General features: G+C 46.2%; 1 protein-coding gene and 1 long non-coding RNA gene across 4 annotated transcripts in view; one reads left to right on the forward strand and one right to left on the reverse strand.

Annotated features, from left to right (window-relative positions):
• The window catches only part of MEI1 (meiotic double-stranded break formation protein 1), a 44024-nt gene that overhangs the window by 4387 nt on the left and 14019 nt on the right, over window positions 1-25618 (reverse strand). Inside the window, 19 exon segments of the mRNA XM_064511794.1 lie at window positions 1509-1688; window positions 3042-3151; window positions 3505-3636; window positions 4455-4561; window positions 6549-6630; window positions 7304-7506; window positions 7967-8048; window positions 10510-10691; window positions 11266-11376; window positions 12411-12515; window positions 14678-14843; window positions 18654-18926; window positions 19489-19636; window positions 19755-19929; window positions 20707-20804; window positions 21966-22026; window positions 22682-22793; window positions 24107-24248; window positions 25354-25472. Coding sequence (XP_064367864.1) covers window positions 1643-1688; window positions 3042-3151; window positions 3505-3636; window positions 4455-4561; window positions 6549-6630; window positions 7304-7506; window positions 7967-8048; window positions 10510-10691; window positions 11266-11376; window positions 12411-12515; window positions 14678-14843; window positions 18654-18926; window positions 19489-19636; window positions 19755-19929; window positions 20707-20804; window positions 21966-22026; window positions 22682-22793; window positions 24107-24248; window positions 25354-25472 — 2454 coding nt within the window. The 3' untranslated portion in view covers window positions 1509-1642.
• On the forward strand, window positions 496-5625 carry LOC135328427 (uncharacterized). Of its 3 annotated transcripts, none has more exons than XR_010389260.1 (4): window positions 496-1054; window positions 1647-1786; window positions 2098-2216; window positions 2313-5625. It is a non-coding gene; the product is annotated as an uncharacterized LOC135328427 (long non-coding RNA). The 3 variants fall into 3 exon arrangements; XR_010389259.1 differs by having other exon boundaries at window positions 2900-5625; XR_010389256.1 differs by having other exon boundaries at window positions 2098-5625.

The raw sequence follows: 25618 nt of genomic DNA on the forward strand, positions 1-25618 counted from the left end.
ACATGCTGGCAAAAAAAAAGAAAGAAAAAAAGAAAAAAAGTGGAGAAAGTTCTCTCCCCGGGAGCATTTCGGAGAGATTATCCGTCGGCACACGCCACACATTAACCGCGGGTAAGAGCGAAGCCACTTAATCAAGGGTTAACGGAGGCATTCCGGGGGTCGGCCGAGCTAGGCGCCGCCGCGAGGCCCAAGGGGCCCCCGGGACCCGCGGCGGGGGCGGCAGCAGGCGCCCTGCCCGCGGCACCTGGCTGCCCGCAGCGCGGCGGGAGGGGAGGGGAGGGGAGGGGAGAGGAGCGGAGCCGAGCCGGCCCCGCGCCCCGCTCCGGCCAGCGGCTGCTGCCGCCGGCAGCCCGGGCCCCCCCCAGGCTCTGCCCCCCGGCCCGGCCCGGCCACTCACCTGCGGGCCGGGGCCGCCGCTCACGCCCGCCGCGCTGCCATGCTGCCGCCGCCGCTGCTGCCGCTTCCCCGGCCGCGCCGCCCCGCCCCGCCGTGTCACTTCCTGAGCCCCCGCCCGGGCCGCGGCGGGGGGGGTCCGGAGGTGCTCGGGCAGCTCCCCCCGCTCCTCCCTCCGAAAGCGGCGGTAGGGAGGGAAGCGGAGTGGCAGTCGCCTCAGAGGGAGCCGGGCCCCGCGGCCGGGCGAACTGCTGCCGGGCAGGAGCTCGACCCCGCGGGCGCGGAGAGGGGGAGCTTTTCGTCGGGCCCCGGGGAGATACACGCTGCGCGCAGCTGCTCGCACGGCAAGCCGCCCCGCATCAGCTGCCTGGCGGCCGGGGCCCGGCCCTGCGCACCTGCAGCAGCTGCTGCCTTACGTCTCAGAAACTTAACAGCAGGGGAAGGGAGCTTGCGCCCGCAGCAGGGAGGGAGTCCTAGGAAAGTCCCTGAGTGTAGGCAAGGGACTGCGATAGGCGGGAAGCCGCGGAAAAGCCATCCCTGGAGCCCGCTGCCTCGGAGCTCCTCGGGAACCTCTCTGGCTGCGGGAGCACTCACCGGGGCAGGAAAAAACGAAAGAAATAATTCGCTTTCTTCTCAAAAGTCAGATCATCCCGCAGAAGGGGTAAGTTCAGAGAACACCGACTGGGTGCTCTCTACGCTCTGCTCCCTGACGTAGGGACTCGGTACCAGCCCTGGTTGTGCGGGGCTGGGATGCCAGAGGCAAAGGGTGCAAGGGAAGAGCTGCGAGGGAAGAGCTGTGGGAGTCTCTTTAGTAAAAAGCCCCAGTGAGAAAGAAGCTCTTACAGGGTTTAGAGGAAACAAGCAACAAAAGGGTCTGGAATTGTACCCTAGTGAACTGCACACCTGTGAACTGAGAAAGATCAGCTCCACTGCCCATTTTCAAGACATCGGTCTCCTTTCCTCAGTGGGACAAGCTGCGCATCTGCTTCCCCAGGTATCCTGGCTAGAACCCCCCAAACACCCCTGCAACTCCAGAGGAAAGGCCTCTTCCCACATACAAAAGGAAAAGAGGAGCCACTTCAGTAACCAGGTTTTACATATGATTTTCAACAAACCGTTTTTTGAAAATGAGCTACAGATGACTTCATCTGTCCATCTTCAAGTCACTGGGAATAAAGGGCAGGATGGGGTCTCCTATTCCATTCTTTTCTTGTTCCTCTGCTGCATGCACCGACCACATCTTCTCATTTCAGTCTCCGATGTGTGAGAGGGACACCGCCACACTTCCTATGCATCTGTTGCTGACGCCATGAGTGGAAACCAAAAGGAAGGGCATAGCTGAAACTCCAGCATGAAAGTGGAATTCCCATTTTTGACACATTGCTGAGAGGAGGTATTCATCACTAAAACTCCCCTCCCTGAAACCATGGAAATCCCACCAAAACATGCAAGAAACACTTGTGTGGTTGAAGCTGGGCAAAATTCTTTCTGGACAAAACTGATCCTTGTTTTTGACCAGAGGATTTTGTCTTTCATGCTTGTGACCCTCCTATTCAGGTAGCCACCACTGCTGCACTTCGAGTGCCTTCAAAACCCTAATAACTCAGATTTGAAGGCTTCTTCATATCTGGAAAAGCCAGAAATAAGGAGCCACTTTAGCAATGTAACAAGACTTCCTGTCCACCTTCCTTCATCCTCATACAGACATGCAAAGACAGTGGAAAAGAACTTCATGGGGCTGGGAAGAACATCTCAACCTGGAGAACTTCCACTCTGAGACAACCCTGAGCTTCCCTCCACGAAGTGGTAGTATCCCACTGCAGGTAAGCCTGAAGACAAACTGTTTCTTGCAGGTAAAAAAAAAAAACCCTCACACACCAATCCTACACGTGGCTTATGATGCGTTACCTCACTGGTAGGATGGAGAAGTCCCCACCCCAACAGGAAATCATTGCCGGGGCCAGTTCCATTACTACCTGTCTGAGGCATTGCAGCATGAAGAAAACAGGAAGGCAAAAGCAGACAGTTTTAGAAATAAGCAAATAGTTCACTTGGTACGTACACCAGGCTCCCTCTTTCTCCAAAAGTAATCTCTGTGTGGCACCTCCCTGCTGTCCATGGAGAAGAGGAGGATGCAATTCACAGCAGGGGACTTCAGCAGAATAAAATTTGGTAACCCCACTCAGCGCTTTCCAAATGCTTTCTGCCTTCCCCATGCCTTGAAGGTGTTCAAGTCATCTTTGGGTTTGCACGACTGCACAGACATATCAATGCTAGTTAGCACACAGACAGAGGTTAAATGATTGTTCATCTGCCAGGGAGATCAATAGTGGAATCGTTACTGCTTTGAAGTCACAGGCTCCCAGGCCTGTGCCCCTTTCATTAAACCATCTCTGTCATATAGATGAATACAATCCCAGCACAGAGAACCATCAGTAAACCTTTCATCCCCAAAGTAGCTAACTACAGTAAACACTAAGAGTGTTTTGCTTGCACTTTTGTTCAGCTTTAGCTGGAAAGTGGGTTGAAGCATGGAGAGAAATAAAAGAAGAAAAAAGAAGAAAATGGGGTTAACTATAAGTTCTACCTTTGTTACACATACCAACCTAGTATCACCTATCAAAGTCATTTGTCCAGCAAAAGGATACACAATGTCCTGATATTTTGCATGAGTCCTCGTCTGTCTCAGAACGCTCTCCAGCAAGGTCTGAACAGTCCCTGCCTGCACTGGCTCCATCTGACGACAACTGCTCTGAATCTGAGCCGTGAGAAGAAGGAATAACTTCCAAACCACCAGCAAACTATTGGGTTTGTTCCTTCACACCTCCCTCCCTCATCTCCACACACAGCAATGAAACCTTCAAACTACTCTGGGGAAAATCAAGGGGCTCATGACAATACTAATGACACAATTTAAGCAGCTGCTGGCATCACTCACTTATCCATTCCACCGTACGTCCCTCACAGCAGCAGGCCAAGCTAGCAGCTGTATGATTCCCCATCGCCTTACTATAACCTCCTTAAAGGAAGTTTATGGCTCCCCAACAAAGGCAGAAGCAATCCTCTAAGAAACTCCATTCTCATTTTCCTAGACAGCCACTGCACTCTTACCTGACGAAGAAAGAGATGAAGAGCACGACACGTGGCCTCAGGCAGCTCCGATAACTTGGCTTCTGCTGCCTCCTGGAGAATCTGGCTTATTTCTTTTTGAGAAATAATATTGCTGCTCTGGTATTTCACAAACTTGAACAAAAGGCAAAAGAAAGGCAATAAATAGTGAATGACCCACAGACTCCAAAAGTGACCCATCTTCTGGAAAGACCTCCCCTTTGTAAAGAGATGCTGCAGCACCCAAACCGCAGGCCTGATTTTTACACCACTTTTAACAGAACTGGTGCAAATACCCATATTGACATTGTTCTGACTTATACCTAGACTTACTTTGGTTTAGGTCAGGAAGGAACTGAACTGAACCGGGCCACCTCTTAAAAGTGAAATAATAGTAAGAAAGGCTTGCAAGCCCATCATGTATTTGGAAAGAGAAGGTGCATATTAATAACCCCTTCCTCTCATCCACTGCCATGAAAGCTTTACCTTGAGTATTTCTACTGGGCAGGACCACAATCCCTCTCTTGCTGCCAGGCCTCCCCGCAGCTAGGTAGTAGACTGTGGTAATTCCCTGACCTGAAATGTCAGGTCCATAAGGCCAAGGAGTGGGAGAGAAGCTGTGATGTCAAGAAGAGCTCTGTTCTTCAAAGAACCATAGCATGCCCCCCGTCTGGCAACAGTGGTTGCACATTCTCTGTAGCCTCCCCCTCTTCTCCCCCGGGGTGCTAGATGATGGGAATAAATGCTACAAATACTAGAAGAACAGGATGTGCTCACTTAGAGCAGTCAGTTTCTGCAGGGTGCAGAAGGGAAGTTAAGAGTGAGTATGTGTGCGTGTGTGTGTGTGTGTGTGTAGAGGGTAAGTAGATGATGTACTTTCCAATAGCCAACCCACATGCATTATACCAACATACTTCCAGAAATGGAGGACAGCCTATCCTTCCCATGCTCACCAAAGTCATGAGCCTGAGAATTTCTGGCTGCAGAAAGGACTTCCGTCCCCCACTGAATAGCGTGAAGAGCAGGAACCGGTGCCAGGGCTGTGAGGCGACATGTAGTGCTGGGAGAGAAGGAGCCAATCAAAAACAGCTTTAAAATCTGCCAGGAGATAGACTGCACCCAGATAAAGACAGTCTTCCATACTGACCCCAGTTTTTCTCTCCTAGACCCCAAGCTGTAAAACACCAACAAGGTATTTTGCTGTGCTCTTATTTGCTTTTAAATCTATCACTCTTTCGGCAAGAGTTCAGTCATGAGGACAAAAGCTTCATAGCTTTTTGAAGCAGAAAATATGTTCTGTCCATCTTTATGCTTTTACAGGAAGAGAAACCTTCTTCTGGAGTGTGTGTCATAAAAGAGTAAGGGCATATCTTTAACCCAGAGTCCAAAAATAAAAACAACAAAAAAACCCCTCTGGTTTCAATATGAGGACGTGTTTCGTGACCAGGGGTTTCATTTTGCTGCAGAATACTCTTTGGAGAAAGAAGAAAGCCCTATAACATGGGCTCCATGATTGGATCTGCATCAGAAAGCATACCATGGGGATCAGCTAGGCTGATGGCAGCAATACAAGCAATCAATAGAGAAAAGGTTCTTTGTAAGAACCACGGATGATATAAAGAGATAAGGCTCAAGGCCACTGGGTGTAATAGCATGAAATCTCTCACTGAATGCTAAGTTGTATCACCTTGTATTTACTGCAGGTTAAGAACATGTGATGGACAATTACAGCAGATCAGCTGGTATGAGAGAACTTGTTATACCACAGCAACTCACTACCAGGTTTGAGGCCTTTGTTTTGGAAAGGTCACTTTTCCACCGGCAAATCACAAACCATCCTATTGCCATTATGACAATCTCATCTATGGAAAAGCAGCACTAACAAATCATGTAGAGTGTTTGGGAGGTATTTTTTAGCTGGTGGAAATGAGAAGGTACCAGCAGTGCGTACTGAGCCTGCTCTGCATACCTGAAAAAATCTCTAGACCAACAAAGACTTTTAAAGAGCCTCAAATGAGGAAACTTCTGGCAGAGTCCAGGCCACACTCTTTGCAATGCTGTTGTTTCTTTCAGTCAAACAAAACCATGATCCTCATGCCACTCAGAATAAAGAGACTCTTGTTACTGCTGTTGTTAATTTCTGCATCACAATAAGAATTTAGGCAGTCAAAGTGAAGGGTTCAGCTGTTGCTGAAATGGTATTTTTTCAGCTTTATCCTAAATCAGTGGAACCTCCCCATAGCCTGCCACTTTTTTTTTTCTTTTAACAAGGCCTTTTAACAGACTCCCTACAGCTACTGGCTGTCATTCATCTGCAGTATTACATTTTCATTCACCAACTTCCTCTCTCCCAACAATGTCCCTTTTGTCTGGCGTTCATTCACTCTATCCTCTTCTCTCTTAATGTTTATCTGACTGATTTGAATGGGTCAGAGTACAGAGAACTCTCTCTGTTTTAAGATCAGAGCCAACACCTGTACTTTGTGGCAGGAGGCTGACAATGAGTGGAAGGGTCTACTCTTTCACCCTGACTGTATGACACTGTCATGTTATACTGCCAGCATGGAATACATTAAGTCTGACATGGACTCTTGAAACCAAGATCTGCATTTGCCCCTGGAAATCTAGAATTTCCAGCTTCCATTCCCTAAGGCTGTCTAAGTGAGTCCTCCCTCCTCTATCTTTATGGTTTAAAGGTTTGCTATAATTGGTTTGAAAGTAAAAGGCAGTGTATTCCTCCCTCCCTATTGGTTCTTAAATCTTTCACTCTTAACAGATTGGGGTGGAGGGTGGTAGTGTCTTTTTCTTTGTTCTGGAAAGCATATTGTTATCTAGAGCCAAAGTGAGGGCTCACTCCTTCGAGGGAGCCAGGCATTGTGATTTCATCCCACAGAGCACATGATTAACTTTAGGCATACAAATCATTTTTCACATTGGGCAAAACTCATTAAGCATCTGCTCCAGGGCCCTGCTGGATGGAGATCAAAGAGCTCAACATCACTATAGGAAGGAGACCCTGGGGAAAAGAGGGCTAAGGAAGGCTTTACCAACATCCTGGTTCTTCACATACAGGTACTCCAGTAAGGCTTCCAGGCAGGCAACCACAGCTTGAGAGAGCAGCAAGTCTTTCTGGAATGCCCAGAGGAAAACAAACAAACAAACAAAAAAACCCCACAGGCAACAGCTATTGCAAGAATAAAATTCAGAAAGTGGCAGGCTCTGAAGAGTGTGCAGCACAGGAAAGCAGCACCCTTCATCTCCTTCATGGGATGCAACATGCTGTAAATGATCCATCACATCAAGGAGTCAGACAAAGGCAGGACTTATTCTGACTATAAAAGTAAGCAACAGTCTTCAAAGAATAAATGTAGGAAGCCAGTCAGTCAAGACAGTTAAATGTGAACTGATGAACTATTCTCCAAAGCAGCTTGCTAGGGCCGTGGGGAAGGAATTTGATGCATTTTTTACCAGCTCTGTCCCTATGGGTGTAGGGGCCCTGAAAAGTACAGCAGGTGGGATAACAGAGATTGTGATTAGTACACAGAATTTAAGCTGTCTAGTTCAGCAGCAGGGAGAACCACATAGCTTGATTTACCTTCTTACTCACTGCACCATGCTGCATACACTGCAGCAAGAGCATTTCCCCTCCTCCTCATCACAGGTCTGTAAAGGGTGGAAAAACCAGGGAGAAGGAAAAAAGGCAGACCCTTGGGTCCTGCTGCAGGGTGGTTTCTCCTCAGGTTAATGTAAGTGTTTGAACCACAGCAGCACTAGTGTGTTCCAAAAGCATTATTTTATATACCTGCAAGTAGACATGCACCAGGAGGTTCTGCAGACTGACAACAAGTGAGAAAACCTGCTGCACAGCAAGGGGGTGCAGGGCAGAATCCTCCAGAGATGTCAGCTGTGGTTCCCTCGCACCTTGGGCTGTGGTTTGGATGACAGTCACCAGCAGAGAGGAGAAGTTCTGTCTCAGGATAGCTCTCAGGAACTGCAGGATGCTTACTAGACAGAGAGCCACTCATTAGTAGATACCAGTGTTTTCCTCTCCTCTCCTTTGTGGTGGTGCCTATGCCATAGCCTGGCAGACATGAGGAGAGAAAATTCAGGCTTAAGGGCCCACTGGCGAGGCACAACAGTTGCCGGCAGATGCAGGTAGGAATGGCAACAAGTTCCCTTGATCACCTCCCACTCTGAGATGCTGAGACCTATTTCATACTCAGTTCCAGGTGTCGCTGCCCCCCACAAAATGAATTTATCCATCCTTTTTTTTTTTTTAATCTCTTTTGCTCTTCCTTACCACCAAGTATGTACTCCCTAAGCCAAATGTACCAAAGCTTCCAGATCCCCACCATCACCTGCACAGCCCCATCCCACAGTCACTTTGCCCTTAGAGCCTTCCCCCTCCTTTAACCTGGTACTAGCACCTGCTTCAAATCACATCCCCATAACAGACACCAAGTACCTAGCAGCAGGATGGGCTTCCTCTTCCTGAAGATGATTGCATTCAGGACTTCTGTTAGGTCTAGAGAGAGCGTCTGGTGAACCTAGAGGAGAATGAAATACCAGAGAGAAAATGGTGCTGGTCTGACCTGGTAAAAAACTGCTTCCTTATATACTCTCAGTCCTTAGACACTATCCCATGATGATACTCTGAAAAACAATAGAACAGCAACAAGGTTTCAGGACTCTGATCTAGAAAGGAAAGTCACATAACTTGGGCCTCAAGTTTCACTCATTATCAGCTGCCAGCCCTGCACAACCTCCAACCCATGGTGAAATCTCATTAGCCTGACTCACTCTCACACCTCCCTGCATGCCCTCTGGCATATGGCTGGCGGACTGCTGAGCATGTGGAGTACTAGGAACAGCCATTACTACAGACCACTTTACCTTAACCACCTTAGGCCGGTCAGCAAGACTGATTAGCTGGGCAGCCAAAAACCAACAGTGACAACAAACAGCTGGTCCTGCCTGCGCCAGCTGGGAAGCCCACAGACAGCCCAGGACTAGGAACTATTTTACAGGAGAGCACAAGAAGGTGTGGGCGAGGGAGACAGAGGAGGTTAGGAACTTGGACTAGGGGAAACAGGAATGGTGGGCTTAAGAGGAAAGTCTGCAATGCACTGTTTCCCTCACAAGGCAGCCATTCAGCAGGGAATGGCATGAAGTTTCACAGAGCCCCAGGAGGGGTCGAACTTGCTCTTCAGCAAGGCAGAGAACTGGCATGGGAGGGCAGGCACAAGGATCACTGGGCTTATTCTTTCAAACTGTCTTCTGAAGAGAAATGTTCAATAGCAGAGCTGGGAATACCACATGGGGGTAGCAGTGGTTATTTGTCTAAGCGCTGGCAAGCCAAAGCCTTTAATAGCATCCAACCCATGTCCCATGCTTATCCACAGCCCCAAGCAGCTACTGGCTCCTGCTAAAGCCACCAGCAATAACACAGTTAAGACACAAGCTTGCTATGGGCAGACAAGTCCTCATTACTAACACCAGCCTGAGATGAATGTGGGCAGCTCACACTTCTCAGCGCCATTGTTCCCCTCTAAATAACTGCAAGCTCTGGGAGACAGCCTGGCATCAGTCCACAGGCACAGCCACAAAGGCCAAAGGCTCTCAGCAAGGGCCTCCAGGATGCTTTGTGCAGCATCAGCAATACCAAGCAGCAAGAGAAGTGACTCTACATCCTATCCCCTCTTCTTCCCCCTCATCAGAAGATAAGAAACATTGAAGCTTAGAAGTGTTGAAGCTTAGAAACACTGAAGCATCCTGGAACTGCTCCCCTTTGCCTTCTGCATCTGTAGTATCTTTCCACACCTCTGGTGCAAGATGGATTCTGGATTTCATGTCACAGTGCATCAAGCCAATAAGGTATTGATGAAACTAAACAACAGGCTTATAAGTGATTAAAAGATTGCACTTCAAGGATCAATACAAGCTGAGAAAGTCTCTCCCAGAAGATGAAACTTAATACTAGCCACTAGAATTGAGCCCCTTTTGGGACTGGCACAACACTGACCACCCAGACACATAGTTGACCTGTCAACTGAAAAGGTAAATTGTCTGTGCGTAACGTTAATAGAGCAGGGACAGGCAGGTCTCCCTACACATTCACACAGCTGTCAGTCCATGCAAGTCCAATGCCATAAGAATTAACCATGCACACCCACAAAGCAACAGGTACAGACTTGGTCTGGTCTGGCCTTTTGGAAAAAATCCTCCCATAGCATTAGAAAACCAATCCTTGCCTATCTGTGCAGATGCACACAGGCCTGATGATTTTATCATCCGTGAACAGATGCACTGACTCACAAGGAACATACTCAACCAGATACAACTGCAGGAACAGAGCTCAGAATTCAAGCCATGTTGTTTAACTTCATTTTAGGAGAGGAGAGAAAGGCAAGGGTAGATACTTTGAAGGGAATATGTCATCCCCTTGTGTTGGCATTAGAAAGTGCTCCATTCCCTCTCACTTGTAATTCCAATAGCAGCTGACAACTCCAGCTCAGTTCTCTTGTTGGACTGCAAAGCATCAAATACAATGACAGCTGCCCACATTCAGCTCTGTTAATATTGAGCGCTTATTTGCCAATAACAGATTTGGATTGTGACTGTTCCACTGCTGATCATTTTAGTACCAACAAAGCATTTTAAAACATGGGAGCTGTGCCTCCCACTGCCAGCCTTCCCTTCAGAAACATCTCAAAAAGTATTTTGTTCTGTCCTGAAGAGGAAAGTAATTTGGATCAAGAGGGCTAGGTATGCTTTTCTTTCCCAGGACTTCTGACCCCTCTGTAACTCTCCGTTGATTCATGTTGCAGCCTTCAGAAGCATGCTAGCCTCCAGCCTAGCTGGAGAAGTGCAGCAAGGAATAACTTGTAGACAATAATGAAAAAGTTATCAAGGTGAGCAGATTCCAGCTCAATGAAAGCCTTTTTTTTTTTTTTTTTTTTTTTTAAGATTTAGCCATTCCCTGGATCCAATTGCAAGAGTGATTCTCACCTCAGCATTGTAACGATGCTGATAAATTAAGAGAGAAGCAGCCAACAGCCACCCAGAGCAGAGCAAGGCATCTTCAGATGACAGGCAAGCGTGTTCAGAGGGAGAGGACCACAACCAGGTGCACTGCAAAACCTTCTGCAGGAGCTCTAGCAAGGACACGTTGGAGAGCAGCACAGCCACAGCTGCATAGGAGAAACAGAATTGGAGAGGCTGATGGGATGGCACGGGTTAAGCCAGCTTGACAAGTAGACAGGAAGTGCAGAGCACACCCCTGCTGCAGTGAGGCAGCCCCAATGGCCACAGCTCATCAGAATAAGGCTGTCCAGCTATGCTGGTATTCATCTCCCACAGCATGAGCGACAGCTAGGACAGCTAATAAAATGACCAGTGTTCAGCTAACACAGCTGGAAGGTTGGTTAGAGCTGCCTCTCTTATTAATTTTTTTGAACCATGGCAATACAAGGACATTTCAACAAGGCACCAAAGCCCAACTGCTGTGTTTTATGAACAAGAAAAATACAGTGGTTCTGTCTCTCAGCAGCCAAAACCTGAATCATCAGAAAGCAGCAAAAACAAAACAAAGCAAACACAACCTAAAAAATTCATCCTAAATACAAAATGTTCTTTGTTAACTGTAACGCTGCATATGAAGGGGGAAAATCTACCTTACCTGCTGAGAGGGTTAGAACACAATCTGTGACGGCTAAGCTACAGCCTCACTGAATTAGCTCAGCAATCAACACAGTCCTGCCTCACCTCTCTGTTGACTGCTAGGTGTTGTTTGATGAAGGCTCCAGTACAAGAAATTCAAGGATGGCTGCAGGAGGTCAGTGTCCTTCGGCATACATTTCCCACAGAGGTTACTGACTGGAAGCGAAAGAATGTGTGTAACAAAAACACTGACATAACAGAGCACCTCAGCGCAAGAAAGAGGTCAGTTGGGGGGGGGGGGGGGGCAGAATTCAGGCACAGGTAACACAACCTGAAGTGAAACTAAACAGAGCATGGCCCAGACAAAGCAACAGGACTCTGCCCCAGAGTGTCTACCTTACACCAGACACACTGCACTAGAGCATGATAACAGCAAGAAACAAAGCAGAAAAGGATTTATTAAAGGGAATGTGTCACACTGGGCAGTAATAACTCCAAGAGATATGGACTATGAGATTAGCTACCTGTTTCCATAGGCAAAGTCTGACTCTAATACTGCATCAGCCATAGACACACACATGCCTATCTCAAGTCATAGATGGCCAGTCTGGGGAATGGCATGGAGAACTGTGCTCCTCCACTTGCACATATTCTTCTCATATCAGTAATAAATTCACCATGCTTGTTGTAAGCACTAAACATTTAGGAACAGAGTTTAGCAAGAAAGTTTGGGATGGAAATCCAGGTCTGTAGGGCTCAGCAGAACTGTTGTAGGAGATTGTTTGAAGAGCTGAAAGTCTGAGTAAGCAATTCTCAAAAACCACATCAACATGCCTTCCCCACACCCCTCCCATCTATGAGCTCATTTCACGCAGGCCTCATCAGAGAAGAGTTACCTCAGGAAGGATGCCTAAGTAAGCACATCAGCAATACCATCGTGTGCCAAGTCAGTGACAGTCACAGGCTTGGAAACTGTGTCATGGCCATGAGAAAACTCTGACCACCTTGTGAGGTTTCAGACAACAAATGTATTTTAAAGCAAGAGGTAGAGAACCTGGGTTTCCTTGCCTGAACTGGTGACAAGGGGTCTCTGCACCACTTTGGCTATGAAAGTGTCCTAAAGCAACCATAAATGTAATACAAGGTACTCATTCTCCGAAAGGGTGAAGAGTCAGCCCCTAATCATCATATGGAACAACTAATGAATACAGACCAAAGCGCCCTGAGAGAAGATGGAGGTGCAGACTCACCCTGGTGAAGCAGCCTAAAGTCTGTGCTGTCCAGCTCCCTCACATCTCTGCTCCGCAGCTGCACCAGGAAAAGGAGGTTCAGCAAAAGAGGCAGGTTCCCGTTAGCTAAGAAGGGAATAGACAACTTTTCAGCAAATTCTAACCTGCTCTACCTCAAATTGTGACAAGAATTGTGAATTTTCAGGCTTGGACATGAGGGTAGGCTGATGGGAGCAAATATTCCCCCTTTCCATACACACCCATGCTTATCTTCCCAACCTCATTCTCCTCTCTACAGTCCCCTCTAGGTTAGGCCCCCTTCCTGCCTCTGTGTTGGCCTTGAGTTACACATTGGATCCTGCCAACTCTGTTCTAGGGACAACTAGCAAAGAGCAAAAAAAAGGGAGGCTACGCTCATCATTTATGCTCTTAGTGAACCATGTAAGGGACATGTTTACCACACATTTAAATTCACACCGCTAATAAGCGAATAATCACCAGCCCTTTCCAGATTGCTCATTTGCCTTCTACTTGCCATCACTGGCAGCCTTCGCCTTGACAGCAGCCCGGCACCTCAGAGCACTCAATTGCACAGCATTTGTTCTCCTGCAACTTGTGAGGCTGGGAAACATGGATCCTCCTTCCCCACAGAGCAGAGCAGAGACATGAGAGGTGAGAGCTCCAGCACAGCAGGTCTGTGCACAAGGAAAATGGAGCCTTTCAGACCACACACTCCCCAGGGCAACCACACTGTCTCCCTAGTACATTCATTTCTCTGCAGAGCTGCATGCAGGTGAAGAGTCTGTATGTATAGAGCCATACCTATTGCAAGCATCTATGACCTCCAGAAAAACTCTTCACAAAGGCTCAGGAGGTTTCAGTTTTGAGAGGGAAAGTTTTACAGGTGTCTTAATGGGTTCTTGATGGAGTCCCACTGTTGGGTCTTCTTGTTGTCTAAGGGCAGGCTACTGTTTAAACAGGGATGCAGACCCCTGGGCTTATCCGTCTTGACTGTCACAGAGAGCTGCCTGTGTGCTGTGAGACAAGGAAGTCCTGTCTTGAGGGTACATCTGGTGCTTAACTTTCTGGATGAGGCTGCCAATAACTCAGCTAATGAATTCAAGATGCAGTATGAATAGAAGCTGAGGATATTAGAGGCAGCAGAAGGTGCCTAATCTTGCAGAAGCCCCTCTAGCCCAGTGTCCTGAAGAAATGGGTCTGACTACCTCAGCAGGAACAAGGACAATCTGCCTCCCCGAGTCCCTGGCATCCCTAGATTAGTGACAGAGGGACGCCACGACTCTAAATGTGCGCAATACCAAACAAGATCAGATCTAGCAGATGCCAACATTGCCCACTTTATTCATAATCTTGTAGCCTCACGCTCTGCCAGGCTCCTGTTTTGAACTCCCTTCTTTTCCAGCCTATCAGACCTTGCTGGAGATAAGGCAAAAACCACTGTCCCTCCCCCTCTAATGAGGACACCAAGGGGCCGGCAAAGAGATTGTGCTCCCATCACTACTGCTGCCCAGCAAAGACCTCCAAGCAGAGCAGGGCTGTAATAAGTGTCAGTGCCCCCTCCCGGAGGAAAAAGCAAAGGCTGTGCTGGGTCCCATATCCTAGGGAAGCCAAACAATCACAATATTGCTTCCTCCTTCAATTCAGGCTTATGTGCTGCTTTGCACAGGGCTTTTCACAATGGGACAACAGTCCCAGCTTCAAAATCAGGGCCAGCAAGGAAAACAGAGAGATTTCCCCCAGTCAAAACCCAGCCAAATCTTTCAAAGATTTAATCAATTTATGAAAGCTGGTAATATCACAATTCCTTTTGGTGGATCAATATCGTGCATGATTCAGATAATCTCTCCTCCTAGCCCCTGTGCCCTGGGAACTGTACTCAGGCATGCCAATTTGTTTTACACAGAGAAGGGGCAAAAAGGAGAATGCCTTTCCATCACCAGCTGACCACTTGTTTAAGCAGGGAGATTTACCCACACAGCTCTCCAAGTGAACATTTATGGCAGCATAAGAGCACCCTGCCTTGGCTTAACACTCACACTTTGAAAACACAACAACCTAAACCAGAAAAAGACTCCCCCACTTCAGAACAGGAGCCTCTAGAAAAGGAAAATAAATCAGTACAGTTCTGCCAGTAAATTTCCTCATGCAGATAAGTACTGAAGCTACATCAACAGTTCAGAAACACTTTATCCCAGACTGAATCCCTTCAGCCACCAACCCCTGTTAGTTGATCCCACAGCAAGACTCAAGACGTAGAGGGAAGTCACCTTGTAAGGAAGCAGAGCTACTCTCTACCAGCAGCTGCTGCAGAATCTGTAGGAACTGACTCCGGAGCAGGTCACAGACAAGGACATCCTCATTTCTTTCCAAGAAGGATCTTAGAGTAACCAACACCTTCTGAGCCACATCCACAGAGCTGGAGCAGACCAAGTCCTGGGATGGAAAAAGCACACATTACCTTTCTGTCCTGAGCAGGCAGAAGTCACTGCTATTTAATACCATTATGCTAATCTGGTGCCTTGGGAAACATCCTAATAAAGCACTGTTCAGATTAAGTATGTCCTGATTAAATGGAATATTGCATAAGGCAGGCAGGTTGTCTTCTGATAGGTACCTCTGGGTAATATCCCATTTAAAGCATGCATTTGGCCCTTTACGTCCCATCCAGCACACAAAGCTGGGGGCAACATAAATTTAAGGTCAATGTTTTAGAAAATGAGTTCCTAAAGTCAGGGCCTGGTTTGCAAGAATGTAGATCCTCTGGCACTTCTGCTCTCCCTCTTGTTTTTAAAAAATCAGGCCACATATTAAGGTGCTTACTTAAAATCAAGCTTGTGAGTCAATCCATAGTTACTCATTTTGAGAAGTCTTGGGCTGGCGGCCTCATATCTGCAGTAGCAACGTAACAGCTAAACCGCATAAAACATAAACCAGACAAGCAAGCAATCAGTCACTGAAAATGGAAGAGTTGTGTACACAGCATTCAGCCTACAAGCCTGCTTCATCACTGTGTGGAGTCTGTGAGCTAAATCCCACAGCCAGTAGCATTAATTCAGGCACACTTTTGATGTTAAGGTGTTTAACATTAAATTCACCATGTATAAGTGTAAAAGCATATGTACAGTTCCATAAGGATCAGGTAGAAAATGTTGACACTATCATATTACATAAGTCAGCACCACCATCCTTCCCTGCCCCAGTACTCCTGACTACTGCATCACAAATGGTACAACAGAAAGAGGGAAACAGTAAAGAAAACTGCTATGAGCAATGCTGCCAAGCCTATAGCCTGCCAGGACAGCCCACCCAGCCTAGAGCCTTTTTTGGCTACGTTCCCTTATCGCATGATAGTCATGCATCCAGACTGGATGGGGGAGAGGAAAGGGCTGTGAGACCTCACACCCAGGGAAAACGGTTAAGGTAAGAAAAGGCTGCCAGTGCTAGAAAAGTTCCTCCAGCTCTGAGGGCTAATTCCCGCTGACAGCTGAGACCTTCAGGAATAAGTGGCAGGGAGCTGGCTGCACAATCAGCTCCAGTGGCAGTGGACTGCTCTCTGGCACCTTCTTTGCCAAATCCAGCACTCCAGGACATGCCAGACATACTGCATATACAAGGACCAACTGCGAGGCACTAAGACTGTGGGCCTAACCCAGCCCAGGTGAAAAAGCTGGGTGTTCCTCCTCTGCAGAATGCAGAGACCTCCATATGAAGAGAGGCTAAAAATACTGGGAGCATTCAGGATGGGGAGACACCATATGGTACAGAATAAGGAATGACCCAGTGAAGGTAACCCAAGCACTCCTGTTTACCTTCCCTCACAGCACAAGGGCCAGGGGACATTCAGAGAAACAAAAGAGATGCATTTAGTACTGATCAGCTAAGTCCTCCTTTGCATCCTGCATGACTTTCTGTCACAACTTACACCAGACTGTAGCCGAACTCAGCACACAGGATGAGCTAGCCCTTTGAATGAGAACATCCCGTTAAGCTAGGGAGGATAAAATAAGTATGAGGAGCATTAATCTTATACATCACAACAGAAAACACCTGTAGCTTCCTGGGGTTAAGACAACAACTTCTGCAGGGGAAGGTTTTTTCCATAATTGCTTGCTATGGAAAACTGTGATCTCAGTTCTCCCTTTGAAAGAAAAGGACACAATCTACTCTGAAAGCCAAGTTTTATGGACCCAACACAGCATCAAGTACCTGTCTTTATTCTCAATTTCACTCCTCAGCTTCTCTCTTCTAGTGACATTCAGGAATTTAATCTAACATCAGTCAACCCATCTCTATTCCCTAGGAGGGCAGCTCAGATCTGGACCATGGAGGAGACAGGTGGGCCAGTGTGTGACTGCTACCACATTTATCACCAGATGAACACACACAGCATAGGATGGTGCGAACCAAGGGTCAAAGCCCTCCTGGTTCTGGTGAATGCATCCCTGTATTAACATTTTCCTTCTTGCTCAGGAGCTCAAGGTCTCAAATGAAGCCACTAACCATCTGCTCTATCTAATCCAGACATTTATTAAAAGCAGATAAGCAAATAAATCATCCTTGGAAGGATATTCATTTTTTTTTTCACTATACCATGCAGAGACCTTTCATTTTACTATTGCTTTTTCGGGCTGGGATTATTCACCTCATAAGTTTTGTTTATATCTGACAGTATATTTATTCTAGGATATTGCACTGTTTTATTAGCCCATCTAAATTCAGATTGATTATGCTCTTCCCCAGCTGAGAGGTGAATTGTCAAAGCCTGTGATTTATTACAGTTCACTTTAAAGACTGGAACAGAGGTAAATTAATTTATTTCTGCAAGAGCACGTGGCAAGACAGAAAAGGGGAAAGCAGGAATGCTGTACCATTCAGAGAGGGAGCCATCATTTCTCTTTTGCCGATTTATAGACCTGTGATATATATGTCGACTTTAGCTTGTGGAGTGATAGGTTCCAAAACTATTGCCAAAGGGTACACAAGTCTCATGGGACACTTCTTCTAATCTGCACTGATTTGTCTATGTATTGATTGCTTTTACTAATAGTCAGGAAGCAGTATCAAATGCCTGAATGTTGTTACCTATTCTGCAATAGCACCCAAACCTATGAAAGAAGTGTCCTAAGCAACATTTCATCCTGTCAGTCATTGCAGTATCCTCGGATATTTAAAATTATTTCACGGCCTCTTAGATCAGAACAAATATATGCCAGTCTGTAATGCCTCATGGGTGCTCACTGAGAACCAAACCCTGCTTCTTCTCTGTTTACTGGCATGGGTTTTTATTCTCAATGATATGTATCTTTAGTTTCAATAACAGGCTGGAAAAGAAACATCACAGCTCTTAACTTTTGCCCTTACCGGCAAATCTCATGTTTTTGTGTGGAAATGTTAACAAGTATTTGCTATGACTGGCTAAACGGTCATGGGACAAGCGGCCATTGATGAGGAGGGGTGACAGATTAGGTAGGAGAGGTGGAAGTGAGAGAAGCCCTCTGAGCAGCCGTCAGGACCTGAAGTCTGTTATGATTACATAGGTAAACAGAGTTCATTTCACCAGCTAGTGGCAAAAACACAACTCCAGCTCCTGCAAGGCCCCTTTCTCCCCTGCACTGATTAGTTGTCTCAACTTTTCTTTTTTTTTTAATCTTTTAAGAGCAGTACAATGTGCTATTTGCAATCCTGAAAATTCAGAGTACTACAAAAATCTCAGACAAGACTCTCCAGTTCAACACAAAGTAAAAACCCCAAGCAAACAAAAAGCTGTACCCTCAGGTCCTGCTCTCTGCATGCTGCTTTTTGAAAGTTCTTTGTTTCTTGTATCCTTCTCATCTATTGATAGTACACCACTGCTCCCAAAATAGCAAAACGGTTTCTTGAAAGACTGCCACAGAAGGATCTAGAGTACCCAGCTGTATATCTGGATAGCGAAAGGATAGAGCCCATGAATTTTTTTCATGGAATATATCACAGCACTCTTCAGATCCCTTCCTAGCCAGCTTTCCAAAGACCCCATTCTATCACAGTGAATGGATGGCAGCAGAAGAGCTAACACACATGCACAAACACACACACACACAATCCCCTTTTCCGTATCAAGCTTGCCTGGGAGGTGGAAGTCTGTGTATACACACAATTCCTTGAACTCAGAAAAGCACTAAGTGCTTTAAGAACCAAAAAACCCTAAGTGCTCCCCTAAATCAGGGCCAGAAATAACAGACTGTCCTTGTGAGAGTCACATACCAGTAAAATAAGTAAAATGCTTGAATTGCTCTTCAGAATGGGAAGTAAAGGGTTGGCACTCTTCAGTTGATCAGACATGCCAAAACCAGCTTCTTCAGTCTCAGTTTGATTGCAGTCTTCCCAGGAAAACCAGAGTTGGAGGACCTGGTGTCCAAATCTGCCCATAAGTTCAGGGTAGCGCAGGAAAAAATTCAGCAGAAGAGGACAGTGAACGTAGACCAAGCCCAGATCTGGGAGATTATCCAGGATCCTCTTTATGGCACACAGTGACCTCTGATAAGTATGTGGGAAGGAAAGGGAGAGAAAGAACAAAATAACAACTAGATAGTGAATATCCAAAAGCTGGTGATTAGAGTCTACCGTGAGAAAAAGTCCCACTGCCTTCTGAGTAGACAATCAAATGGATCAGTTAAACATCATTTTGTGAGGCCCATTTGCATCACAAAGGCTAAGAAACTTGTAAGCTTTATACAGTGCTCAAAGCTGTGGAGCAGCAAAAAGCCATATGGCAACACTAGAAAGCAGGCTGCCGAGGCTGGGGATGTGTTCAGGAGACTGAAGCTATGAAATTTATAATATTCTGTATGTGAATTCACAGCCTATCCAATGCATTTACACTTCCCACACATACTCAAGTTTATTCAATCAAATCTATATCCCCTAGTGGCTTTTCACAGTTAACTTTCCAGGGCGTAGATGCACTGCACACTTTCCACTCATTCATCACTCATCATATACATCAAAATACGTTCTGCAAGAGGGTTGATGGGGGCGGGGAGGAACCTTAGTTAAACTCCACAGAAAAGGTCCAAGATGTAGGAATGAAATCTTTTACCAAGTCCAGGTCTTTGCCTTTGTCCTGACAGACAGCAAGGAGGTAAAACACAGCTCTAAGTATGTATGGAGGGGGACAGTCTCCACGGTCCTGTGCCGCTAGGAGGAAATTTTTTATGGCTAAAAATAATTCTGCCTCTGGGACAAACCTGCAGGCAAGGAGATTGGAGAAGAAACAGGAAAATGGGACAAGCCTCATCCACTGAAAATTGGTTCAGGATGGCCAAAATAACCCATAAGCACTTGCCTTGTATATTCTTGGCTCACCTGTCCCCAAGGGTGTAGGCAAAGTATAAGAGCAGTATGAAGCAGTGCTGGTGGCTGCAAAGAGACTGATCCAAAGGGAAAGGTTCAGGATTTTCAGTCAGGAGGAGAAGACTTTCAGGAACTGTGTAGTTTAATTGAGGCAGGACCTTCTGCAGGAGCTCAGACATCTCTTGCTCTGGAAATGCAACCAGTGTGAGCAGGACAGGCAGGGATGAGGAATGTCTATGCTAAGGTGGAGAGGTATGGGGGGAACTGCCTGCCCTAAACTCAAGCGTATTAAATTAGGGAAGCTCCTGATCTGAGAAATATCAAAGCCCACTGACTACCCCCACGGTCTGCACACAGGACATGAAATAACAAATGCACCTCTATGATCTGGCACGAATAGAGGCCTGAGACCTGATCTAACAGAGCTGGCCATGAGGATGAAAAGAGACTTTTGCTTTGAGGTCCCCAGCTCTCTGCTGATGCTGCCAGTATGGCATTCGACCAGTGCCACGGGGAATGGTGCCTTTTATGATGTGGAAACTTTCATCTCATTTATTTGGACTTACCTACAATGGAAAGTTACAGTATAGACAGGAAAGCTTTATAAAGTAAACCAGAGGAAAAAATGACCTTAATTCCCAGATAAGGGTGACTCCTTGGCAAGTAATATTGTTTTAATTAAACCATGCATGGTTGTGCTAATGAATGTCACTGGGTAAGCAAGCCTGCAGATAAATGAACCGCATTCATTCAGTTAGGGTTTCATACTCTTCAAGAGGCATTCTCTGAGTGTCATCTCCTCAGCAGACCAGTCTAAGAAAAAGCTGAAAAAAATCTCAAAATAGAGATTATGTGTGTCTCCCCCTACCCTCCTCCTTTTCTTTTTTTTTCCCCCTACTGCCAAAATAGAGGCTGGCAGGACATCAACCTAAATGAAGCAAGTTGTCTCCTTCCCCAGACTTGCCCTCTTGAGAAGAATTTCTCTCCTTCTCCACAGCGGAGTAGAGGCTCAGGCACAAGTTGTAGAGGAAGCTGGAACATGCTTGATTCAAGACAGGATTACTGTGGAGGACACCAGAAACATACAAGGGAGAAGGCTAGAAACCTCTTCACACTTCTAATATCACACAGCATCTATCAAACTTCAGTTTACTGAATGATCACATACAAATACCTGCTCTGTCACAACAAGACAGATGTGGCAGACACAGTAGCAGTGATGACAGCGAACATGCATGGATACCTTGGGACAATGCCAATACAGCAGGATACTCTCACAATCATCACACCCTGTATTCACAGCAAGCCCTGCAAGGGCAGGACCCCTAACATCACAGAAGAAGAGAGGTGTAGGAGGGGGGGTTCCCAATATCTCATACCATTGACAAACTCCAGTAAGGAGATTTTGGGGCAGTGGTGTTTCCAGGGATGAACAATTAGCCATGACAAAAAATTACCTAAAAGCTATGAGAACAGCTGTATTTGCAGGCATTTCTCTCACTCTAATGATTTCCTTGTGGAATAGGACATAACCAAACATCTTTGTACTGTCACGTAACATCCTTAGCACCACGTGCCACTGTATTCACAGGCCTAGATCACTCCCCACACACACCATTCACAGGCACAAACATCCCCACTCTAGCTCCCACAATGGTGACTTGGGCTAGGGGTGCTGTATTTTTTGTCTACTCTTTTAATGAGTTACAGTCACAGGGAAGAGGATGTAAAACATCTCTGCAGACCCACAGAGTCTCCCCAAGTGCTCTTCAACCGAGAAATCATAACCTCTGCTACAGATGGTCATTTGCAATATATCCTGTTAAAGTCTTCCTTATCCCTCCTATTTATTATACATTATCACACCAAGGGGAACATGCCTAGGAAGTCAGAGCTCAAATGGAACTGATGCTACTGCAGTTCTTTCCAAAGCACCCACTGATTTCACTACTCCAAAGTCAGGCTGCTGTATCCATACCTGCACGGCTTACAATGGTGCACAGAATTCTCACGAAGTTGCATACATCCACCTTCCCCCTACCTAACTGCTTTTGCCCTTTCTCACAGCTTCCCCATTGTCAGTTACTGTTTACTTTTGCAATAAGATATGACTCTTGAGTCTTTTAGGCTCCACTCTTGCCTAATTCAGGTGCATGAGATAGGTGTGATCTGCTTTTCCATCTGGAAATTTCTGACTCATTTTCAATATGCACATCACAATACCTTTGCATAGAGCAAAATCTGGCCTTCAGCTCCAACGTCAGTCGTATGAAGGAGGAGGATGCTGGAGAGAAAGCAAGACAGAAATGTCTAAAGAGCACCAAGTGTGTCTGATGAGGGAGAAGAGTATGCAGGTCCCATAATCATCCCCACACATCTGCAAACAAAACTGTTGAACATGGCAGCCCTTCCCAGTAAGGATGCACTTGTCAGGCTTGCTCTCCCTGACATTCCCAAGGCAAACTACTCTGATCTTGATTTGGAGGACAGTATCTGAGATTCATTTGCCTTCTGAGGAGGAAAAGGAAAGATTTGCCAGCTCTACATATTTAGAAAAGAGGAATTCTACACATCAGCCTCTGATCTGAAAAGAGTAAGGAAGACAAAAAGTCAAAAGATTTCTATATAATAAAAGCCAACTGATAATTCCAGCATAATCCCTGTCTACAGAAACAGGCAGTTCTGAATATTCCAGAGGAAGGGGTAAAGCTGACACAATTTACTTATCTAAAATAAAATCTGTCCTATCACCATTCCCAGACCCAATAACTTTTCATCCTACTGAACATGACTGCACACTCTGTTTTTACCCACATAAACACGTAATGTAATCCTCCACTGAAAGTCTCGTTAAGCTCACTGCTTCAAAATATGCAGTAGCAGCAAGTTCTATCTGTTAAGCAAAGCAGCACAGAGCACATGATCCTATACCCCCATACCCAGCTTTTTGGAGAACTTATCCCTCATGTTCGGCATCACTGTAAACAAGGTATTAAGGGTTGATATGAAAGCCTCCATCACCGACGGGCTGACAGCCCTTTCCAGGTAGCTCTGTGGAAAGAATGAAGAAAAGATCAGATGGGGGATATGCAACACATACAGAAAACAGCAGCTTTCTTCCTGCTTCCCGCTATCCCAGAATATTAGATTTTCAAATCCAGAAAAATGGCACTAACAGCCCTTCTATCAAAATGCCTCACAGCAAGTACACAGGCTTACAGAGCATTTTGAAAGCAACTAATGCTCCCCCACCCACATTTATGAGTGATGCTGCTAACTCTGCAAGACATTACACCAAACAAGAAACTCCTTCCTGATTCCAGCGGGCAACCAGTTACACCCTGACATAAGAACTGACCTTACTGTCCACGTTATCCTAGACATAACTACTATTACAGGTCAATGGCTAATTCTACAGCAAGGCATACAACATAGGACATATGCTTAAGTACAGCTGGCTTCAATACCACTTAACACCTGCGCTTCAGCATTTTGCTGAGTAGCAGCAAATACAGGCATTTAAGTTCTCTGCATGGTCTAGCCCTAAATGGTTTAGAACAGAACAACTCAACTCACTCTTACAGAAGGCCACAGGGAAATTTTACCACAGTCCGTAATTTTTACCTAAGTCCAACGAGCAAGAAGCAGCACACTGACTGCACCTTTGCCAAACTGGACATGCACTGCACTCTGCTTTCAAGGCTGAGAACAGCATGCCAGTACAGGTGCCTACCAAGAGAGTGCAACAAAATATCTCCAAGCCCCCAGCAACTGCAAGAATTCATATATCTGAAACTGTGGGGAAAAAAGGAAAACAAGGAAAATTTACTCAACATATGGGACTGCATCAGAGTCCAACCATTTGGATAATCCTGCTCTAAGCATCTTAGTGACAGGTTGGCATGGAACAATAAAGCACAAGTGACTCTCCACTGCTGCTTTTTAAACTGTATGGCCTTACTGAGCCACATGGCCTAGTATTGTCCTTGCTGTGTAGGCTGGACAGGCTCACCAATACCTTCTGAAAACAACAATTCCTGCATTCTTAATTTTCTGCAACAGCCAGAGCTGCCACGGATTAGGTAACATGTCAGGTACGCTGTGGGGATTGCGCAGTCTGAAGAAAGACATTGCAATTTATATGGAAGCTTTATGAATTTCTCCACCCTCAGACACTATACACTCCCATTTTGCATGAACACTATAATGCTACACTTGTCTCTGGAGAGGTGGCAAATGCCACAGCTGTACTTGGTTTATCCTACATACTCTCTTCCCAAAATGACTTTTCCCACCATCTCTCCATGCTCGATAGCATCTATCCAGGTACCCAAGGAATAGACCAGGTTCAAAAGAAACCCTACCATGACCATGGGGACGCAGAGATTGTCACAAATCCTCAACAGGAACTCAGAGAAGTTGCTTAGAGTGTCCCTGCTCTCGGAGCTGGGGGCAGTGAAAGCATTCTCCTGGGCCATCGGGTCGTTCTGGAACTCCACTGCTAACCTACAAACACACAGAAGACACCAGAGGAGAGAGGAACTCTGCCCACTCTGTAAAGGAAGCTGGGAGATACTACATTTCCTTCACAGCTTTCACCATTAGGGGCCCCAGGAACACAAAATGGGTTGGAAACTCATCTGGCAGTAACACAGTTACTTCCTGAGTGAAGCTATTAAAAGTTAGCAATGTTGTACAACTGTACCACAAGCTGGGAAAGGAAAACTTAGCTTCTCTGAAGGAAGTATCTTCAGTGGGAGGCCTCAGTGTGGCAAGACTGAATGTACTCAGCCAGGCCAGAGTGGCTAGAGCACAATACAGCAAACCTCATAAAAACCAGCCTGCACACCATTCAGCTAAACCAGCCAGCAAACCATTCTAGAAACCATGACAGAAGCCCAGTGCCCCCTAACACCATGCCAAGACACTGGGTCAGTGCAAACACGGACACTGGCTTCTGGCTGTATTATCCCAGCCAAGCCAAATGCAAGTGATGCAAGGCAAAATAACTAAGCTGGACAAACTTCCCTAGCGGCAGATCTGGTTTCATATGCAAACCTATCTTCCATCTTCTCCTGGCCACCTAAGGGATGACTCCCATCCAGCAAAACAGGAAAAGCTGGTGCCTATAAACCCACATGCAGTAACAGGACACTTATATAAGCAAATATAAGGCCAGCAGCTGGACCAGATACATATTTTTTAAATGGTTAATCCTCTCCAGCAGTGAGACTGCATAGCTCAGGGCACAGAAAATGGAATATGGCTTCACATATACCTTCCATCAGTTCTTACATCATTACCGGATTTCAATAATGATACCCTCCAGTTTCTTTTTAATCTTATTTTCAAGCAGTTCTTCAAAGGCCAAAGAGATGAAATAAACCGATAGGTCTCAGTCAAGTTTCTTGGGAGGCACCTGCAGGTACCACAAAGTTTTCACTACCATCAGTGTTTCACATGTTTCACTCTGGAGCTTCACTGACAAGTGCCACACACTGAACTCACCTTTGATATTTCAGTGATTGGAGTGGGTAGAGAAACTCAGTCATGATTAGTCAGGACTCACACCCACAAACACACACACACACCCCCCTCTGCTAGTCCTCACCTACAAGCATTTCTGAAACTTTCCAGGGTGTTGAGCAAGAACTGTCCCTGTCTCTGAGGAATTCTGCTAAGATTTCTGTTTCCTGGGTGACTCTGAGACACAGAGAACAGGAGGTCACCCTGTTAAAGGAGAGAAGTCTTCAAGATCTTGTGTTCATTGTGAAACAAAATAGCTTTCTTCTCCAATACCAGCAGCAGGAAGAAAAACATTTTTCACTTCATTCACTTCCTTCACATAGATGTCTCTTTGCTATTGTGCTTTCCTA

The sequence above is a fragment of the Dromaius novaehollandiae genome, chromosome 1 (assembly GCF_036370855.1).
Source record: "Dromaius novaehollandiae isolate bDroNov1 chromosome 1, bDroNov1.hap1, whole genome shotgun sequence".
Taxonomy (NCBI): Eukaryota; Metazoa; Chordata; class Aves; order Casuariiformes; family Dromaiidae; genus Dromaius; species Dromaius novaehollandiae.